The sequence below is a fragment of the Arachis hypogaea genome, chromosome 4 (genome assembly GCF_003086295.3).
Source record: "Arachis hypogaea cultivar Tifrunner chromosome 4, arahy.Tifrunner.gnm2.J5K5, whole genome shotgun sequence".
In the NCBI taxonomy this organism is placed as follows: domain Eukaryota; kingdom Viridiplantae; phylum Streptophyta; class Magnoliopsida; order Fabales; family Fabaceae; genus Arachis; species Arachis hypogaea.
The window spans coordinates 29,223,922-29,244,376 of record NC_092039.1 but is presented as its reverse complement, the minus strand read 5'-3'; the positions used below and the strand labels follow the sequence as shown (position 1 = coordinate 29,244,376).

General features: G+C 38.6%; 3 protein-coding genes across 5 annotated transcripts; all 3 read left to right on the top strand.

Moving 5' to 3' along the window:
• Positions 1-124: 124 nt before the first annotated feature.
• Positions 125-8,344, top strand: LOC140184422 (uncharacterized). Of its 2 annotated transcripts, none has more exons than XM_072235429.1 (4): positions 125-964; positions 1,037-1,120; positions 1,233-1,347; positions 7,325-7,549. In XM_072235429.1, exons 1-4 carry the CDS (start codon positions 916-918, stop codon positions 7,524-7,526), a joined length of 450 nt encoding a protein of 149 aa, XP_072091530.1. In that variant the 5' UTR covers positions 125-915; the 3' UTR covers positions 7,527-7,549. The 2 variants fall into 2 exon arrangements, with proteins under 2 accessions (XP_072091530.1, XP_072091531.1); XM_072235430.1 differs by lacking the exon at positions 7,325-7,549 and adding an exon at positions 8,090-8,344 and having other exon boundaries at positions 129-964.
• Positions 4,414-5,799, top strand: LOC112796583 (uncharacterized). The gene is made up of 3 exons (XM_025839115.2): positions 4,414-5,272; positions 5,344-5,425; positions 5,536-5,799. The coding sequence occupies exon 1, from the start codon at positions 4,443-4,445 to the stop codon at positions 5,238-5,240; it is 798 nt and encodes a 265-aa protein (XP_025694900.1). The 5' UTR covers positions 4,414-4,442; the 3' UTR covers positions 5,241-5,272; positions 5,344-5,425; positions 5,536-5,799.
• A 3,170-nt stretch (positions 8,345-11,514) lies between the features above and the next one.
• LOC112796582 (uncharacterized) lies at positions 11,515-15,410 on the top strand. 2 transcript variants are annotated; one of them, XM_072235428.1, is made up of 4 exons: positions 11,515-12,597; positions 12,669-12,750; positions 12,861-12,977; positions 15,387-15,410. In XM_072235428.1, exon 1 carries the CDS (start codon positions 11,768-11,770, stop codon positions 12,563-12,565), a length of 798 nt encoding a protein of 265 aa, XP_072091529.1. In that variant the 5' UTR covers positions 11,515-11,767; the 3' UTR covers positions 12,566-12,597; positions 12,669-12,750; positions 12,861-12,977; positions 15,387-15,410. The 2 variants fall into 2 exon arrangements, with proteins under 2 accessions (XP_072091529.1, XP_072091528.1); XM_072235427.1 differs by lacking the exon at positions 15,387-15,410 and having other exon boundaries at positions 12,861-13,124.
• The last annotated feature ends 5,045 nt before the right edge of the window (positions 15,411-20,455 follow it).

The window sequence follows — 20,455 nt, the reverse complement described above, 5'->3', positions numbered from 1 at the left end:
TTTAATTTGGGTTTCAATTACTATATTATTTCCAATTTTAGGTGAAATTACCATAATGCCCTTAACCCTAATTTTCAAAAATGAAACCCTAACCCAATGACCCGTTACCCGACCCGGTTCCTTCACCCACACTCAGCAGCAGCAGCTGCTGCCCCTCTACCCTTGACACACACACACACACCCGCGGAGACAACAGGGAAAGGAAGAACGAAAAACAAACAAAGGGGAAGGGGGATAAGCAAGGGAAGCGATCAGTGGAGAGGGAGACAGGGAACTGCGGCGGGAGAAGGACTTGGCGCCGCCGCTGTTTCTGTGTTCCCCAACGGCGCTGCTGCACACGAGCCGGAGAAGCTCGTCCCTGCTGAACCGCCGCCACCACCACAAGGGTTTTGTTGCCGCCACTTGTGCCACCGAGGGCGATCACGAAGAGAGAGAGAGAAGGAGATCGGGCAGGAACAGGGGACCGAGGGCGGGGGAGCGCAACAGGGGAGGCCATTGCCGCCTGTCACCGTCGCGTGCCTCTGCTGCGTCACCACCGCGCCTTGCCTCGCCGCCGTTGACCTCTCCATAGTCCACTGCCGCCGGAGCTCATGCCATCGCCGATTGAGCACCACGAAGAACAGCGCCGCGTGAATCAGAGAAAGGAGATGCCTTTCTGTCTCTGCTCCTGGGTTTTGGATTCTGACCAGGCGCCACTGCCGCTGTGGAGTTAGTGTTGCTCTGGTCTTGTCCTGACTCCATTGGAATCCGCCGTGCCCAGACAAGCCGCCGCTGTGCTCCTTGCTGCAGTATCGCTGCTGTTGCTCATCTTCCGGAGCTGCAGCTGCTGGGGTTCTCCACCGGTCTGATCTGAGGGAGAGGAGAAGCGATCGGAAGAGCAGGCACGAAGCTATTGCCGCTGCTGCCAGCTCCTAGATGCCATTCAAGCCGCCGCTCCTGCCGCCGTCGCCGGAGAAGTATGCCGGTAAGGGTTTTAATTTGCGGTTTTGGTCATTTTGGATCTTGAGGAGGTTTTGATGCTGCGCGATTTTTATAGTTGATCCACCGGAGCTTCTGGCCGCCACCAGAGCTGTTGCCGGGGGCCGGTTCAAAATCGCAGCTGCTTTGTGTTGTTATTCCGGTAAGAGATTATGTTTCGAAAAGCCTCGTGTTAGTATTTTGTTGTGTATAGTTGATGAATATGAATTCTAATAGCGTGGGGTCGAGTTCTGATTATTGTATGTTGCGATTAGTGTTGCTATGGTTATTGCGAATGTGGCTTGAAGCTGAGGTTGCAGTTGTTGTTGATTTCGGGTTGAGGCGGAAAGGACTCTGTGACGCGTTTGGGTTATGGAATTGCGTTTTGAGGTAGGGGCGCTTTCCAAAAACTATGTTTTATGTATTGGAATTATTACATATGGATACTGATGTGAGATAATGTATTCGGTGATTGTATAATCCTTATGTGATGTTGATTATCCTGGATGTATGTAATTATATGTTGAACGGATTATTATTTGGTTTTGATGAATGGATTGTTGCGTGGTTTTGTGAAACGAGATGCTTTTGAAGTTGATTCTTTTAAAGCTTTGAAATCTGGTTTAATCCGTTGTGAATTGATTTGAGTTGAGTTGATTTTTTGGGTAATGTGGAAAGTAGAACGCACTTTTAAATTCAGCCTGGTTTACTTTAATTGACTTGGTTTTGGACAAATGATTTGTTATTAAGCTGTTTCTTTAAAGCCTTGGAAATGAGTTATATCGATTGATATTGAGTTGATTTTTAAATGGTATCCTTGAGATACGCCACTGAGGCGATTGTTGGATTTAGCTTGTTTTAAATTGATTTCTGGTTTTGAGCTGTTGAAAAGGAATGAGAAATGGTTTAGTTGGGACCCGAACCGGGTGGCAAAAGTCCAAGTTTTAGGGGAGGTGCTGCCGAAATTTCTACAAAATCCTACAATTGTTTGTAAGGTTATTTAAAAGGGTTGGAATTGAGAAATTGTATGATTTGATTTACTAAAAGGATATTTATGTTTTCAAGCTTAATTTATTTGATGAACCTTATACGTTGAGTTCGGCTTTTTTAGAACTGAACTATTTTTACCGTTTGAATCACTGAAGGAAAGAATGATGCTCCAATATCGATTTTAAAATAAAAAGGAGTTTTTAGTGATTTCAAAGGAACCTAGACTTTTGATTGATTAATCAAGTTTGAGGCATTTTGGAAGAGTTAGAAAAATGGGTTCTAAAAAGAAACTTGAAAGTGGTTTGATTCAAATGAACCGGTTTCGTTTCAAATGAGTTTATTTTTGGACCGGGTTGTAACTTGTGATTTGGTATGGCCGGTTTTATAGTAAATTCAGTTTTATTTACTTGAACCGAGAAATCTATGATTTTAAGAGTTTCAATGAATTTTAAGGAATTTATATAAGTTGACCTTCCCTAAAGACTTGGGACTCTGCCGAGAAACTTTTGTTATAAAATCCCATTGTTGGATGGGTGATTTTGAATGCTTTGAAATAAATCCTTAACTTGCCATGGTTTTGGAAGTTTTGGAAAGAGAATGCCGAGAGTGGCTTTGTTTTAAAAAGGGAACTCACTTTGAGAAAAATTTGGCTTATGAGCCTGAGATGATTTGAGAAAATGAGATCCTTTAAAGCCAAGGCTGAAAAGAGTTGAAATTTGATTTCAAAGTGAAATGGCTTGAGAAAAGTGAGTTATAGCTTAAATGCCGGTTTTATGAATTTGATGATGTTGAATGATGGAAGTACTGTTTTTGTTATGGGCCAGAATGGCTGTGTATGATTATGAATATTGGCTGGTTCTGGATTGAACCGTGAGCCGGAATGGGTGTGTGTGATATTGATTTATGGCTGATTGCCGAACGAGTTATAAGCCGTATGGCTGGCTATGAATTATGAATTTAAGCCGAAGGGCTGTATTTATTGATAAATTGGTTGGTTCTGAATTGAACCGTGAGCCGGATGGCTGAGATGGATGGTGATCCATGATTGAATATAAATGCATGTATGCAATTGAATGATTTGTGGAATTAAGCCGAATGTATTTGTAATCGTGCTCTTGAGTTCTGTAAGCATTGTCTTGAGTTTGAAATATCTCTTCTGTAAACCGCATACTTCATCGACTTAGTTTGAGTTTGTTTCAAACTGATGCGTTGGTTTTCTTGTTGATCCTATTGAACTTCTTTGACCCAAGGGTTATCTTTGAAGTTGTCAATTGATTTATTTCTAGCAAACTTCATTGCTTGAGCATCCTTGTTTGTCTGGAATTGGATATATTCTTTCTAATCTATGAGTACTATCCTTGACATTTGACTCCTTTTAAATCTTGTATCCTTCTGAGTAGACTCGAGAATTATTTTGATATCACGTGCGACTTATAGACGTAGTGACGCGATGCGTTAGTTCTTTAAGACGTGTATGTGTATATGGAGTTGAAACGTAGGTGTGCAGCGTTCAAGTGATGGTGTTTGTTCCTTGCGAACGGTTTGTTTGTCAGGCTTGTGATCGAATTTGGATTGTAAGTGCTTGATGGAATTGGATTGAAACTTTGAGGTTGGTATGAGATTAGTGTGCGGAGATAACACGTCGTTTTAATCATCCTGTTTGATAGCCTTTGATGCTTGCCTTCTATCGATGATTGACCCATGTTATTTTGCATTGAGCCTACCTTGTAATGTTTGTTTGCAATCACACTCCTACTTTGTATCTTTATGCATACGACATCAAGTATTTGAAACCGTTATATGTTATATGTTAAGATATTTTACTTTTCTTAAATGTGTTTAAGGTGAACTGTTATGAATCCTTCGTTTTGTATCATTTCGAGGCAAATTTTATAAGGTGGGTAGAATGTAAGACCCAGATTTTGAAAAGTCTTATTATGATCAAGTCTCAATCCTATGGTTATTTATAGCCTTATTCAGAGATTATTTATTAAAGATATTAAGGCAAGTTTTGATTTATTGGATTTGAGATAGTTATGATTTTTATCCATTTACAATTGTTGATTATTTTCTATATTCAATTTATAAGTGGTAGTCATGAAATAATAAGGATTTATATGATTTGGATTAATAAGTAATATTTATATTATTACTGCTATTTTGGAAATGAAGAATTAGTATCATTTCTAATTTTAGATTGGGCATTTTATTGAAATAATTTGTGAATTGATGAGCAAATAGTATTTCTATGTAAATAGTGTTGGATTTAATTGAGTTTCAATTACTATATTATTAATTTATGTGATTACCATAATGCCTTAGCCTAATTTCAAAATGACCTAACCTTGGAAACCTAACCCGACCCGGTTTCCCCAACTGCTGCGCCTCTCTTCTAACAGCAGCAGCAACACTTCTCCTTCCTCAAACCAACACACTCAACAGCAGCAGATTTTCCCTTTCCCAACAGCTTGCAACACTCATGGCTTCCCATTGCCATGAAAGAAACCGAAATTAGAAGCAGAGGATGGAGAGGGAGTCAGAGTCGCGCGTCAGGGGAAGAGAAGAGGGAGAGGCGAGCCAGCAGCGGTGGGCCTCGCCGTCGCCGCCCTGCTGCTCGCCGTTCGCCACCAACGTCGAAGAAGAAGGAGATCAGAATCGGAAGTGAAGAGGGTCGCGTTTCACGCCGTGCAGTCGCGTTGCCCTCACCGCGTCGTGTCGCCGCGCCGCCAATCGTCCTCACCGCACCCCACAACGAGCTGCGTTCCCTAACCACCCGTTGCATCCTCCCTGTGCCGTTCTTCACGCCATCGCATTCCTTCGTCGCCGCCGCCGTTGACAGAAGAGGGAGTTTGATCCGAGAGCGCAGTGAGGGAAGGGCGTCGCCGGAGGAGAGCCTGGCACCGCCGCCGCCACTGTTCGCCGCGCCGTCATCTCTAGCCTGCGCCGTTGCTAGTCGCGCGAGGGGGAGACGCGCCGTGAGGGAGATCCGTCACGTTTCTGCCGTCGCCGATTCACACGCCGCCGTTGTGCTCCTTGCCGCAGCGCCGCTGCTGGAAGAGGAGAGCTCGCCAGTTCTGTCTCTCACTACCGTCTCCGTCGGAGCTGCCGCCACGGTCGCCGGAGCTTCTGGCCGAGCCTCAACCGCCGGGAAACCGTTACTGGAGCCTGTGTCATTTGGATTTCATCGCGAGTTACCTCCACCAGAAACCACCGCTGTGATTCTGATCACCGGGGACGACTCTGTGACTTTCGGGATCACCGCTGAAGCTCCAGGCAGAGTTTCTGCCGCTTGAGACCATGCTGTTGTCGCCGGAAAATTTTGCCGGTAAGCGTTTTAAGTTTGATTTCAGTTCTTTTGGAATTTCGAGAAGGTTTGATGCTGTGTGGTTTTTATAGTTGATCCACCGGAGCTTCTGGCCGCCGCCGGAGCTGTGCCGGGGCCGGTTCGAATCCGCAGCTGCTTCGTGTTGATTTTCCGGTAAGAAATTATGTTTCGAAAGCCCTACGTTAGTGTCCCGTACGTGTATTAAAGCCTTATGGTATTAATGTTCCTAGAGTTAGTAACTGAGGTTGCTTGTTGTAATTTAGAGTTGTTTATGCTGCTGCGAAAATGTGTGGGGCTGTGCTTTGAAGCTGCCTTTGATTTTGAGTTGAGGCGGAAAGGACTTGATGATACGTTTGGGTTATGGAATTTTGCGTTTTGAGGTAGGGGCGCTTTCCAAAAAACTATGTTTTGTGTATTGGAATTATTACATATGGATACTGATGTGAGATATTGTGTATTTAGTGATTGTATCTGCCTTATGTATTATTTGATTGACTCGAACGATTATGGATGTTGGTTTGGCTGAATTTGTTGTGCGGCTTGTGAAATGTAATGTTTGAAGTTGATTCTTTAAAGATTTGAATCTGAGTTTAATCCGTTGAGGATTGATTTGATTTGAGCCAATTATTTTAATGATGTGAAAAGTCGAATGCACTTTTGAATTCAGCACGGTTTATTTTAATTGATTTGGTTTTGGACAAATGATTTGTTATTGAGCCGTTTCTTTAAAGCTTTGGAAATGAGTTATATCGATTGATATTGAGTTGATTTGAAATGGTATCCTTGAGATACGCCACTGAGGCGATTGTTGGATTTAGCTTGCTTTAAATTGATTTCTGGTTTTGAGCTGTTGAAAAGGAATGAGAAATGGTTTAGTTGGGACCCGAACCGGGTGGCAAAAGTCCAAGTTTTAGGGGAGGTGCTGCCGAAATTTCTATAAAATCCTACACTTGTTTGTAAGGTTATTTAAAAAGGGTTGGATTTGAGAAATTGTATTATTTGATTTATTAAAAGGATATTTATGTTTTCAAGCTTAATTTATTTGATGAACCTTATACGTTGAGTTCGGCTTATTTAAAACTGAACTATTTTTACCGTTTGAATCACTGAAGGAAAGAATGATGCTTTAATATTGATTTCAATATAAAAAGGAGTTTTTAGTGATTTCAAAGGAACCTAGACTTTTGATTGATTAATCAAGTTTGAGGCATTTTGGAAGAGTTAGAACAATGGGTTCTAAAAAGAAACTTGAAAGTGGTTTGATTCAAATGAACCGGTTTCGTTTCAAATGAGTTGATTTTTGGACCGGGTTGGAACTTGTGATTTTGTATGGCCGGTTTTATAGTAAATTCAGTTTTATTTACTTGAACCGAGAAATCTATGATTTTAAGAGTTTCAATGAATTTTAAGGAATTTATATAAGTTGACCTTCCCTAAAGACTTGGGACTCTGCCGAGAAACTTTTGTTATAAAATCCCATTGTTGGATGGGTGATTTTGAATGCTTTGAAATAAATCCTTAACTTGCCATGGTTTTGGAAGTTTTGGAAAGAGAATGCCGAGAGTGGCTTTGTTTTAAAAAGGGAACTCACTTTGAGTAAAATTTGGCTTATGAGCCTGAGATGATTTGAGAAATGAGATCTTCAAAGCCAAGGCTGAAAAGAGTTAAAAATTTGATTTCAAAGTGAAATGGCTTGAGAAAAGTGAGTTATGGCTTAAATGCCGGTTTTATGAATTTGATGATGTTGAATGATGGAAGTACTGTTTTTGTTATGGGCCGGAATGGCTGTGTGTGATATTGACTTATGGCTGATTGCCGAATGAGTTATAAGCCGTATGGCTGGCTATGAATTATGAATTTAAGCCGAAGGACTGTATTTATTGATAAATTGGTTGGTTCTGAATTGAACCGTGAGCCGGATGGCTGAGATGGATGGTGATCCATGATTGAATATAAATGCATGTATGCAATTGAATGATTTGTAGATTTAAGCCGAATGGCTGAGATGAAAGTTGTAAGCGAGTATGCTTGTGTTTTTCTCTCTGTTGTAAGGGTGACAGGGCACCGATACCCTCTAATGGCGACAGGGCGCATATACCCTCTAATGGCGACAGGGCGCATATACCCTCTAATGGCGACAGGGCGCATATACCCTCTAATGGCGACAGGGCGCAGATACCCTCTAATGATAATAATGCGCAACAGAGAGACTGTGTCCGGGTTAGCTACCGGACACGTCGGGTTGGCTTGGTAACCGACAGATGATATCATCAGCCACTAGGGACAGACATGCATCATATGCATCTATGTGACATTGTTTGGGTGTGCATATTGTACTTGGTTTGCCTATGTGATTACTTGTGATTACCTGCTACTTGTTCTACTTGCTGTAACTGTTTGTTTGTGTTTGCATCTTCCTACTTGTGTTTGCATCTAGTACTCTGTTGGATTGTGGTGGATTGGTTGTGGTTGGATTGTTTGGGCCTAGGGCCGTGGTTGGAATGAGATAAACCGATGGTTGATTTCGGTTTTGTGTTTCTGGTTTGGAGTAAAATATGAAAGGCTATTTTGGTTCAGTTTAGATAAACCTTTTTGAAAGGCTTTTGATGTTTTGAAAATTGAACGGTTCCTCTTTCAGAAAGGATTTTTGACTTTACTTTATTTATAAACTGTTGTTTTTGAAAAGAGGCATAAGATGGTTATTAATCACTGGTACGGTTTATCTTCATGTATCCTATTACAGTAATTCCCAAAAACCCTCTACTGAGAACCCTTTCGAGGATGATGTTCTCACCCCTTATATTTTTCCCCTTTCAGGATTTGGGCGCAGAAGTTAAGAAGAGTTTAATTATTTATTATTGAGATGCTCTGTATTGCTTTAGATTATTATTATTGTACCCTCGCCTTTATCTTGATATATTTTGTAAGAGGGATAGGAATTGTATTTGTTAATGTCGGTAATATTATTTATATATATATGTATGTATATATATGGATGTACTCTTTATGAGTTTTTGTAAGTTGTATGGTTCCTATGGATGTACGTTATCGAACAAAAGCATTTTTGGGGACGGTATTTGCGGTTTAAAGTTTTTAAACAGGCTCATATTTTAGTATTAAATAGTATAAGTGTCGTCGTAATGTCCGAGCTATCAGAGTTGCGCAGCCGGAAGCGTGAGCTTTGGTAGTTAGGGTGTTACATTAAACTATTTCTCGAGGCTATTCAGTTGTGTGTTTTGGATTTTGTTCGAGTCGACCTGTTCTTTCATGTCCTGACTTGAAATTCTTGTTTGCTACTCCTTTTGAAAAGTAGTTTGATATTTCTACTCTATTCCCTTATTCATATGCATTCTTGTTTGATCCTAAGTTTATATGCTTGTTTGAGATCCTTGTTGCATCTGTCTTTCTCTGTTTGAGTCCTTCTTGATTCCAATATTCCTTGACATAGCTTTGAACTTGTCTTGACGTGCTGTGACTTTTAACTCCGGGTTCTGATTTCATTCTTTGAGAAATTGTTGATTCAGTTTTTCTCTTACTTGACAGTGATCACAGCCAATTTTGAGATTTTATAAATTGCTGTTGATTAGATATATACTTTTCTATATATGAGACTTTGAAATTATTTATACAGTTTAACAACTATTTCTTGCTAATACCTCGCTTGTGTTTTTACTGGTTTATGGAACTGCATTTACCTTAAATTACAATTTGATTTTCTAGTAATTTTACTATAGTTCCAATGCACAACTTCATTTGATTATGTATTTGGATATTTTTCGAAATTCTGGAAAGGAAGTATTTTTTCTCGCTTTTATCCCGGTCGAGTTTTGTTTGATAAACTTTACTTAATTCATTTTTATTTGAGTCTGATTTAGCATACTACATGGTTTATGCCACTGTTGTTCTTTTGAAAATGTTGGACTCATAGCTTTCTTCTTATGAACGGACTAAATTCTTTGTTAAACCTATCATCTCTATGAATGTCATACTTGATTTTGTTTTTAACTAATTTCTTACATCTTGTGAGCATTACCATTGATCTTGGGTTATCCAATCTTGTAAATTTCATCCTTATGTGAGTCAGTTTGATTCGTTTCAAATTACTGCATCGTTTATCTTCTCATTGTCTCTAACAGAGTTTTTAGTCAAAGATTTATCCTTGAGAAGTTACTAATGATTAAGTTGTCTTTTTCTATGATTTTTGTATTCTTTTGAGTCAATTGAAAGCTGGTTTGATGTGTCACGCCTAGTGGATCTTGTTTTAACTATTTTGAATTGAGATTCTTTCTTTTATGGCTTGACTCCTTTTAAGTACATTCTAATCTCCTTGAATGTCCTTCTGAGATGGTGATTTCAAGAACACTTTGGAGTTGTTTTGAACTTTTAAAGAAGTTTTGAAGTCTCTTTGAAGAAATTCTAAATGAAATTTAGTTTCTGTTGCTTGATTGGGATTGAAACCATTATTCAATTTTTGACAAAATTGTTTTAAAGTTGACATGCGCTATTTTAAATGAGGTTTTGAAAAGTTTTCTTGTTTAATGGAAACCTGTTCGTTTGTAACGCACCGCTTGTTTCCTTACCAACTGTAAGCAAATTTTTACCTCGGATTTTCTTTTCTAAAGAGAATTTAACTTCCTCTTTCGTCCTTGCCATAAATGCTACACATACTTGTTTGAATATGAATTTTGGGAAATTTTGAACAAGCATTTGATTTCTCTTCTGAGTTTTATGATTGCTTTTGGTTAAGTTGTGCACCTAATTATCTTTCTAAAATGTTTTGAGGAAATATTTTAGCTTTTAGCCAAACGTGTGAGCACCTTGTTTTTAAAACTCTGCATAATCTACTTCAACACGAGATTGTATTAAAGCAAAGCCACGTTTATGTTTTTGTTACTCTTTTGAAGGATGTTTGTTGCTTAACCTTCTTTTAAACTGCGAGGTGACTTTCTTGCAAGTTTTCGATTCTCTTAAAAAAAAAAAAAACAACGTATTCAAAAGTATTTGTAATCGTGCTCTTGAGTTCTGTAAGCATTGTCTTGAGTTTGAAATATTCTCTTCTGTAAACCGCATACTTCATCGACTTAGTTTGAGTTTGTTTCAAACTGATGCGTTGGTTTTCTTGTTGATCCTATTGAACTTCTTTGACCCAAGGGTTATCTTTGAAGTTGTCAATTGATTTATTTCTAGCAAACTTCATTGCTTGAGCATCCTTGTTTGTCTGGAATTGGATATATTCTTTCTAATCTATGAGTACTATCCTTGACATTTGACTCTCCTTTTAAATCTTGTATCCTTCTGAGTAGACTCGAGAATTATTTTGATATCACGTGCGACTTATAGACGTAGTGACGCGATGCGTTAGTTCTTTAAGACGTGATATGTGTATATGGAAGTTGAAACGGTAGGTGTGCAGCGTTACAAGTGATGGGTGTTTTGTTCCTTGCGAACGGGTTTGTGGTTGTCAGGCTTGTGATCGAAATTTGGGATTGTAAAGTGCTTGATGGAATTGGAAGGTTGAAACTTTGAGGTTGGTATGAGATTAGTGTGCGGAGGATAAACACGTCGTTTTAACTCCATCCTGTTTGATAGCCTTTGATGCCTTGCCCTTCTATCGCATGATTGACCCATGTTATCTTTTGCATTGAGCCTACCTTGTAATGTTTGCTTTGCAATCACACTCCTACCTTTGTATCTTTATGCATACGACCATCCAAGTATTTGAAAACCGTATATATGTTTATATGTTAAGATATTTTTACTTTTTCCTTAAATGTGTTTAAGGGTGAACTGTTATGAAATTCCTTTCGTTTTGTATCAATTTTCGAGGGCGAAAATTTTTATAAGGTGGGTAGAATGTAAGACCCAGAATATTTGAAAAAGTCTTATTATGATCAAGTCTCAAATCCTATGGTTATTTATAGCCTTAATTTCAGAGATTATTTTATTAAAGATAATTAAGGCAAGTTTTGATTTATTGGATTTGAGATAAGTTATGATTTTTATCCAATTTCACAATTGTTGGATTATTTTCTATATTCAAATTTATAAAGTTGGTAGTCATGAAATAATAAGGATTTTATATGATTTGGATTAAATAAGTAATATTTTAAATATTATTACTGCTATTTTGGAAAATGAAGAAATTAAGTATACCATTTCTAATTTTTAGATTTGGGCATTTTATTGAAAATAATTTGTGAAATTGATGAGCAAATAGTATTTTCTATGTACAAATAGTGTTGGATTTAATTTGAGTTTCAATTACTATATTATTCCTAATTTTATGTGAAATTACCATAATGCCCTTAGCCCTAATTTTCAAAAATGAAACCCTAACCTTGGAAACCCTAACCCGACCCGGTTTCCCCCAACTGCTGCCGCCCCTCTCTTCTAACAGCAGCAGCAACACTTCTCCTTCCTCAAACCAACACACTCAACAGCAGCAGATTTTCCCCTTTCCCCAACAGCTTGCAACACTCATGGCTTCCCATTGCCATGAAAGAAACCGAAATTAGAAGCAGAGGATGGAGAGGGAGTCAGAGTCGCGCGTCAGGGGAAGAGAAGAGGGAGAGGCGAGCCAGCAGCGGTGGGCCTCGCCGTCGCCGCCCTGCTGCTCGCCGTTCGCCACCAACGTCGAAGAAGAAGGAGATCAGAATCGGAAGTGAAGAGGGTCGCGTTTCACGCCGTGCAGTCGCGTTGCCCTCACCGCGTCGTGTCGCCGCGCCGCCAATCGTCCTCACCGCACCCCACAACGAGCTGCGTTCCCTAACCACCCGTTGCATCCTCCCTGTGCCGTTCTTCACGCCATCGCATTCCTTCGTCGCCGCCGCCGTTGACAGAAGAGGGAGTTTGATCCGAGAGCGCAGTGAGGGAAGGGCGTCGCCGGAGGAGAGCCTGGCACCGCCGCCGCCACTGTTCGCCGCGCCGTCATCTCTAGCCTGCGCCGTTGCTAGTCGCGCGAGGGGGAGACGCGCCGTGAGGGAGATCCGTCACGTTTCTGCCGTCGCCGATTCACACGCCGCCGTTGTGCTCCTTGCCGCAGCGCCGCTGCTGGAAGAGGAGAGCTCGCCAGTTCTGTCTCTCACTACCGTCTCCGTCGGAGCTGCCGCCACGGTCGCCGGAGCTTCTGGCCGAGCCTCAACCGCCGGGAAACCGTTACTGGAGCCTGTGTCATTTGGATTTCATCGCGAGTTACCTCCACCAGAAACCACCGCTGTGATTCTGATCACCGGGGACGACTCTGTGACTTTCGGGATCACCGCTGAAGCTCCAGGCAGAGTTTCTGCCGCTTGAGACCATGCTGTTGTCGCCGGAAAATTTTGCCGGTAAGCGTTTTAAGTTTGATTTCAGTTCTTTTGGAATTTCGAGAAGGTTTGATGCTGTGTGGTTTTTATAGTTGATCCACCGGAGCTTCTGGCCGCCGCCGGAGCTGTGCCGGGGCCGGTTCGAATCCGCAGCTGCTTCGTGTTGATTTTCCGGTAAGAAATTATGTTTCGAAAGCCCTACGTTAGTGTCCCGTACGTGTATTAAAGCCTTATGGTATTAATGTTCCTAGAGTTAGTAACTGAGGTTGCTTGTTGTAATTTAGAGTTGTTTATGCTGCTGCGAAAATGTGTGGGGCTGTGCTTTGAAGCTGCCTTTGATTTTGAGTTGAGGCGGAAAGGACTTGATGATACGTTTGGGTTATGGAATTTTGCGTTTTGAGGTAGGGGCGCTTTCCAAAAAACTATGTTTTGTGTATTGGAATTATTACATATGGATACTGATGTGAGATATTGTGTATTTAGTGATTGTATCTGCCTTATGTATTATTTGATTGACTCGAACGATTATGGATGTTGGTTTGGCTGAATTTGTTGTGCGGCTTGTGAAATGTAATGTTTGAAGTTGATTCTTTAAAGATTTGAATCTGAGTTTAATCCGTTGAGGATTGATTTGATTTGAGCCAATTATTTTAATGATGTGAAAAGTCGAATGCACTTTTGAATTCAGCACGGTTTATTTTAATTGATTTGGTTTTGGACAAATGATTTGTTATTGAGCCGTTTCTTTAAAGCTTTGGAAATGAGTTATATCGATTGATATTGAGTTGATTTGAAATGGTATCCTTGAGATACGCCACTGAGGCGATTGTTGGATTTAGCTTGCTTTAAATTGATTTCTGGTTTTGAGCTGTTGAAAAGGAATGAGAAATGGTTTAGTTGGGACCCGAACCGGGTGGCAAAAGTCCAAGTTTTAGGGGAGGTGCTGCCGAAATTTCTATAAAATCCTACACTTGTTTGTAAGGTTATTTAAAAAGGGTTGGATTTGAGAAATTGTATTATTTGATTTATTAAAAGGATATTTATGTTTTCAAGCTTAATTTATTTGATGAACCTTATACGTTGAGTTCGGCTTATTTAAAACTGAACTATTTTTACCGTTTGAATCACTGAAGGAAAGAATGATGCTTTAATATTGATTTCAATATAAAAAGGAGTTTTTAGTGATTTCAAAGGAACCTAGACTTTTGATTGATTAATCAAGTTTGAGGCATTTTGGAAGAGTTAGAACAATGGGTTCTAAAAAGAAACTTGAAAGTGGTTTGATTCAAATGAACCGGTTTCGTTTCAAATGAGTTGATTTTTGGACCGGGTTGGAACTTGTGATTTTGTATGGCCGGTTTTATAGTAAATTCAGTTTTATTTACTTGAACCGAGAAATCTATGATTTTAAGAGTTTCAATGAATTTTAAGGAATTTATATAAGTTGACCTTCCCTAAAGACTTGGGACTCTGCCGAGAAACTTTTGTTATAAAATCCCATTGTTGGATGGGTGATTTTGAATGCTTTGAAATAAATCCTTAACTTGCCATGGTTTTGGAAGTTTTGGAAAGAGAATGCCGAGAGTGGCTTTGTTTTAAAAAGGGAACTCACTTTGAGTAAAATTTGGCTTATGAGCCTGAGATGATTTGAGAAATGAGATCTTCAAAGCCAAGGCTGAAAAGAGTTAAAAATTTGATTTCAAAGTGAAATGGCTTGAGAAAAGTGAGTTATGGCTTAAATGCCGGTTTTATGAATTTGATGATGTTGAATGATGGAAGTACTGTTTTTGTTATGGGCCGGAATGGCTGTGTGTGATATTGACTTATGGCTGATTGCCGAATGAGTTATAAGCCGTATGGCTGGCTATGAATTATGAATTTAAGCCGAAGGACTGTATTTATTGATAAATTGGTTGGTTCTGAATTGAACCGTGAGCCGGATGGCTGAGATGGATGGTGATCCATGATTGAATATAAATGCATGTATGCAATTGAATGATTTGTGGATTTAAGCCGAATGGCTGAGATGAAAGTTGTAAGCGAGTATGCTTGTGTTTTTCTCTCTGTTGTAAGGGTGACAGGGCACCGATACCCTCTAATGGCGACAGGGCGCATATACCCTCTAATGGCGACAGGGCGCATATACCCTCTAATGGCGACAGGGCGCATATACCCTCTAATGATAATAATGCGCAACAGAGAGACTGTGTCCGGGTTAGCTACCGGACACGTCGGGTTGGCTTGGTAACCGACAGATGATATCATCAGCCACTAGGGACAGACATGCATCATATGCATCTATGTGACATTGTTTGGGTGTGCATATTGTACTTGGTTTGCCTATGTGATTACTTGTGATTACCTGCTACTTGTTCTACTTGCTGTAACTGTTTGTTTGTGTTTGCATCTTCCTACTTGTGTTTGCATCTAGTACTCTGTTGGATTGTGGTGGATTGGTTGTGGTTGGATTGTTTGGGCCTAGGGCCGTGGTTGGAATGAGATAAACCGATGGTTGATTTCGGTTTTGTGTTTCTGGTTTGGAGTAAAATATGAAAGGCTATTTTGGTTCAGTTTAGATAAACCTTTTTGAAAGGCTTTTGATGTTTTGAAAATTGAACGGTTCCTCTTTCAGAAAGGATTTTTGACTTTACTTTATTTATAAACTGTTGTTTTTGAAAAGAGGCATAAGATGGTTATTAATCACTGGTACGGTTTATCTTCATGTATCCTATTACAGTAATTCCCAAAACCCTCTACTGAGAACCCTTTCGAGGATGATGTTCTCACCCCTTATATTTTTCCCCTTTCAGGATTTGGGCGCAGAAGTTAAGAAGAGTTTAATTATTTATTATTGAGATGCTCTGTATTGCTTTAGATTATTATTATTGTACCCTCGCCTTTATCTTGATATATTTTGTAAGAGGGATAGGAATTGTATTTGTTAATGTCGGTAATATTATTTATATATATATGTATGTATATATATGGATGTACTCTTTATGAGTTTTTGTAAGTTGTATGGTTCCTATGGATGTACGTTATCGAACAAAAGCATTTTTGGGGACGGTATTTGCGGTTTAAAGTTTTTAAACAGGCTCATATTTTAGTATTAAATAGTATAAGTGTCGTCGTAATGTCCGAGCTATCAGAGTTGCGCAGCCGGAAGCGTGAGCTTTGGTAGTTAGGGTTTTACACTAAGGGGATAATAACTCAACGTTATTTTGCTTAACATCCATAATTTTTTATATTTAACATTTATAATTATACACTTATTACATCTAATACTACTCATTACTCAATTAGTCTATCAATAATTAAAAAATACAAAATAAGATAATTTTAGATTATTTTAAGTAAATTTTCTATTTTCTTCCAAATATTTTTGTATCTCAAATAAGCAATTCCTTTAGTCTATCCTCCTACTTAATTAAAAATATGTTATCCAAAAAGGTATTTGAAAGCGTTAATAGATTCAACAATGTCAACTTTTTTTTTGAGGGGGGATTGGAGGGCAACGTCTTGATACTTAGCGATCAATCAGTCGTTAGTATTTTTTCTCATTTTTCTCGTAAAATGCAAAAAAGAAGGACATTGTCACAAGGCCTTCAGCGGAGGCAAAATACATAACTTTTGGAACCATAGTTACATGAATTTACCGATTATGTGATAGATGTAATGCATATCAGTTTTGATTTATCATTATTGATATACTTCTCCCATAAAATATTTTACATATGAATTCATGGTGTATTCGTTCTTGTACGGAATTTATTATATTATGTATAACTATACTAGGCACTACTGTCAAAAAGCTACAATAGATACAAGAGTTTCTTTAAGATCTTGCTGCAACTCAATTGTTTTCGGCAACAGTTAGTGCTCTGCTGTGACAATCATAGTGTACTATACATTGTAGTCAATCTGGTGTTCTATAAAGCGTATAAGATAACATCCTTACTGTTAAAATGTTACGCTTTTGGCTGCGTCACTCTGATAGCGAAAAGTATTACGACGATTTCATATACTTAATAATAAATTAGGAGCCTCTGACTCAAAACTGTATCGCTGTTCTTTTAAAAAAAAATTAAAAATACTTTTTCTTGAAAACAAATAAGCATATACAAACATACAAAATTTTTTACTCAAGCAACTTACAAATTAGTATATTTTTCGTCTCAAATTTTTTAATGCAAAAAATGAGAATAAATTATATTTTCATAATTTGTTATAGTTTGTCACTAAATAGAATACAAGAACATAAAATTTTGTGTCTTTGTCCTTTATTTCTTGTTCTCAATGTATTGTCTTGTCCTGCTCTCAAAAATAAACACAGCCTAATAACCCAGAGAATCTCAAGGAGGTAACAAATTCCAAATCAAATAGAATAGTGCAAAAAAAAATTAACATAGACACATCCAATTACTTGAGACGCATTTCCGACGCGGAGGAAGTAGCTACGAGGAGGAGGGCGGCACAAAAGAGGAGCACGGGGACGAGGATGAGCACGACGCGGAGGAAGAAGCGAAAACATGGAGAAAGGCGGCACAGAGGAGGAAGCGGCGAGGAAGATAATGAGCGTGACGCAGAGGAGGAAGCAGTTACAAGGATGATGAGCACGGCGACGAGGAGGAGCGTTGTGCAATGAGGATGTGGTGACAAAGATGAGCGTGGCGTGGAGGAGGAAGCGGCGACAAGGATGAGGAGCTAAAAAAATTATCAGCACAGACAAATCCAAATACTCTAGTGATGACACGTCATCTTAAGCTGTTTTTAGGGTTTTTTTTATTTGTTTTCTTAGATTTTTAATCAAATTTCTTATGTTTTCTAATGAAATTTCCTAACTAATTAAATATTTGGAATTGTGTTAGTATTATTATGTTTTAGGTGTTTTTGTCTCAAAACAATGAAGGATTAAAGCTTTTTTAGCAAGAAAACAAAAAACCAGTTCAATGACAGTTCAACCAGACCAAGGAGCATGTGAACTGGATGCCTTCAGCATGGATGCCCAGCCCACACACACACACACACACGCCTGGCGTGTGTGATCACAAGCCTGGCCTCCCTCCATTTGGGTAAGCATGCCCGGCGTCCTCCAATTGCCTCCAATCACAAGCCCAACGTCCCTCCTCCATTTGCACACACAATCCTGGCGTGCCAATCACAAGCTGGACGCCCAAACTTCCTTGGAGGTACAAATTGGGCCTACGCCCACATTTAAGGATGCAAGCCCGGCATGCCTCAAGCCTCAACTCCCAGGATCCAATGCATCAACACTTCACAAGGCCCAAATTCAGTTATCAAATCATTAGAAGCCATAATTGTAAGACCCTTACTAGCAGAATGTCACGCTTCCGGTTGCGCCATTATGATAGTGAGGAGTATTACGACGACTTTCATATAATTAATAATTAAATAAGAGCCTTTGTAAAGCTCGAAACCGTATAAACTATTCTTTTTTAAAAATGACAATATATTTTGTTTGAAAATGCACATATATACATATAAATCAATCACAACCACTTAAATTTAAATACACACACACACACAATAACTAACACACACACACACAACACACACACACACACACACACACACACAATAACTAAGTTCTTTATACAATAACTTACAAACATAACCATCACGACTCCTAACCCTCTTTACAAGATACAGTATTAATGGCAAGAAAAAAATAAATAATAACTAAACTAATATAACATTATCGTATAAACAAAATGCAATTAAACTCTTCATAAGCTTCTTCATCCGATTCTTAAAAAGATAAAGCTGTAGGGGGTGAGAACCTAACCACATGGTCTCATCACGAATTTTTAGAATTGTCATAAGAAGATATTTAAAAATAAATTCAAGCACAGTGATCATTGTTTGTCTTATGAATCTTTTAAATAACAACGGTTTAACCTCTAAAAAATCCCAAAACCTTTTTAAAAGAAATCAGTTAATTATTCAAAATCCAAAACCTTTCTTCTCTTATAAGAAGATCTTAAAAGTTTCCTAAATTGTATGAATGACCAACATGTTCCAAACATAGGTTCATTAAGTCTATGCTGAACCAGCTTGATTTTTCATACTTAACTAAACCTCAAGCAGAAACCATCACGGCCTCCTGCCCATCACGCAATCAATCAACACTATCATCAATTCATCACCAATACTTAATCTCAAAAGTACCACACTAGAACAACCCTCAACAGCTCTTCCACCATCCAGAGGGATCTCTCACAAACAAACACAGGCACAGAAAATGCAAGAAAAATACAGGTATAGATAGCAGTGACATCAAATAGCTTAGATAGCAGTTAATAACAGTTAAACAATTAGGCAAAACAAAACAAATTCAAACTCAAACAAATCATACAAATGCATATGATGCATGCCAGTCCTACAGCTGATGATACCATCTTTCGATTATATAGCCAACCCGACATATCCTGGTAGCTAACTTTGGATAGAAACACCACATTGCAGAGCAAGTGGGACTGAGCCACAACCCTTTACTACTACCCACTTAACCCAAAGAAAGTGGAATAAACTACTGCTACTTCTACTACTCAAGCGGGTATTTACGACTCAACCCAGAGCAAGTGGAATAAACTACTATTGTTGCTACTATCCAGATGTCTCAATCACTGACCTAGAGTAAGTGGGATGAACCACAACCCTTGCTACTGCCCAGGTATCTTAATCAAATTAAATTTCATTTTCAAATCCATTCTCAATATTATTCAGTTCATTCAAAAATCATACTTAAAATCAATCCTCATTATCCTTCATTCAAATCCAATCATCGTCATTCCTCATTATCATGCTGATCCTCATCACACCTCCCATTCTGTTCATTAGTAATTCAAACTCAAAACATAATTCATTCTTTTCCAAATAAATTAAATTCAAAACATAATACTTTTATAAATAAATAAAACTCCAAAATATACTTCATTTCTTTTATTAGTAATTCAAAATCAAATAATACAATTCTTTAATCCAAACTTTTTTTAAATAACACTTCAAATCAAATCTCCAATTTTTATAGAAATTTTGGTAGCATCTTCTCTAAAACTCGGACTTCTGTCACCCTTCAAAGGTCCCAACTACCATACCAAACACCTCTTAGTCATTCAAATCATTTCCACTACCAAATCATTTCAAAATCAAACTAATTTCAATATTAAATATTTTTCCAAAATAAACCAACTCCAATACCAAATCGTTTTTAAAATTGAACCAATTCCAATATTAAATCTTTTTCAAAATCAAACCAGCTCCAATATCAAATCATTTATAAAATCAAACTACACATCTCTCAACCAATCAATAACTCAATCGAGCAAACAATTTCATTTATCCAAAATAATCTAATTCAATCCATAAGACTTACGTAATCATAAAAATATATTTTTGTATTAATATTGACTTGTAACAATTCTTGAAAGTAAAACAAGTTTAAGAAAATGCCCATACCACAAATAGTCGAAATCCAAAAGCTATAAAATGTGTCAAAACTCTTTCTCCCAGCCTGCAACAGTGGCAACCACAACCACAACTCTGTCTTTCTTCCGCAGCAATTGTGGTGTCTTTAATCGCAACATGCAAAGACCGCAACTCGACCCTACGTTATCAAAACCTCAAAATCTTAAATCAAACCTAACAAAATGCTAATTTTCAATGGTTCTGGAATGAAATGCTTACTGTAACTGAGGAAAAATGAGTGAACTGAACAACAGCGGCTCAAGCGATGTTTTCTGACGGCCAGAGGTATGGCGGCAAGGCTTACTGCAGCTCAATAATGATGGCAGCAGCTCCTAATGGTAATGCAGGTGCCTTCCTTCCCCTTCCCTCCCGTTGCGCCGTCACTCTCTAC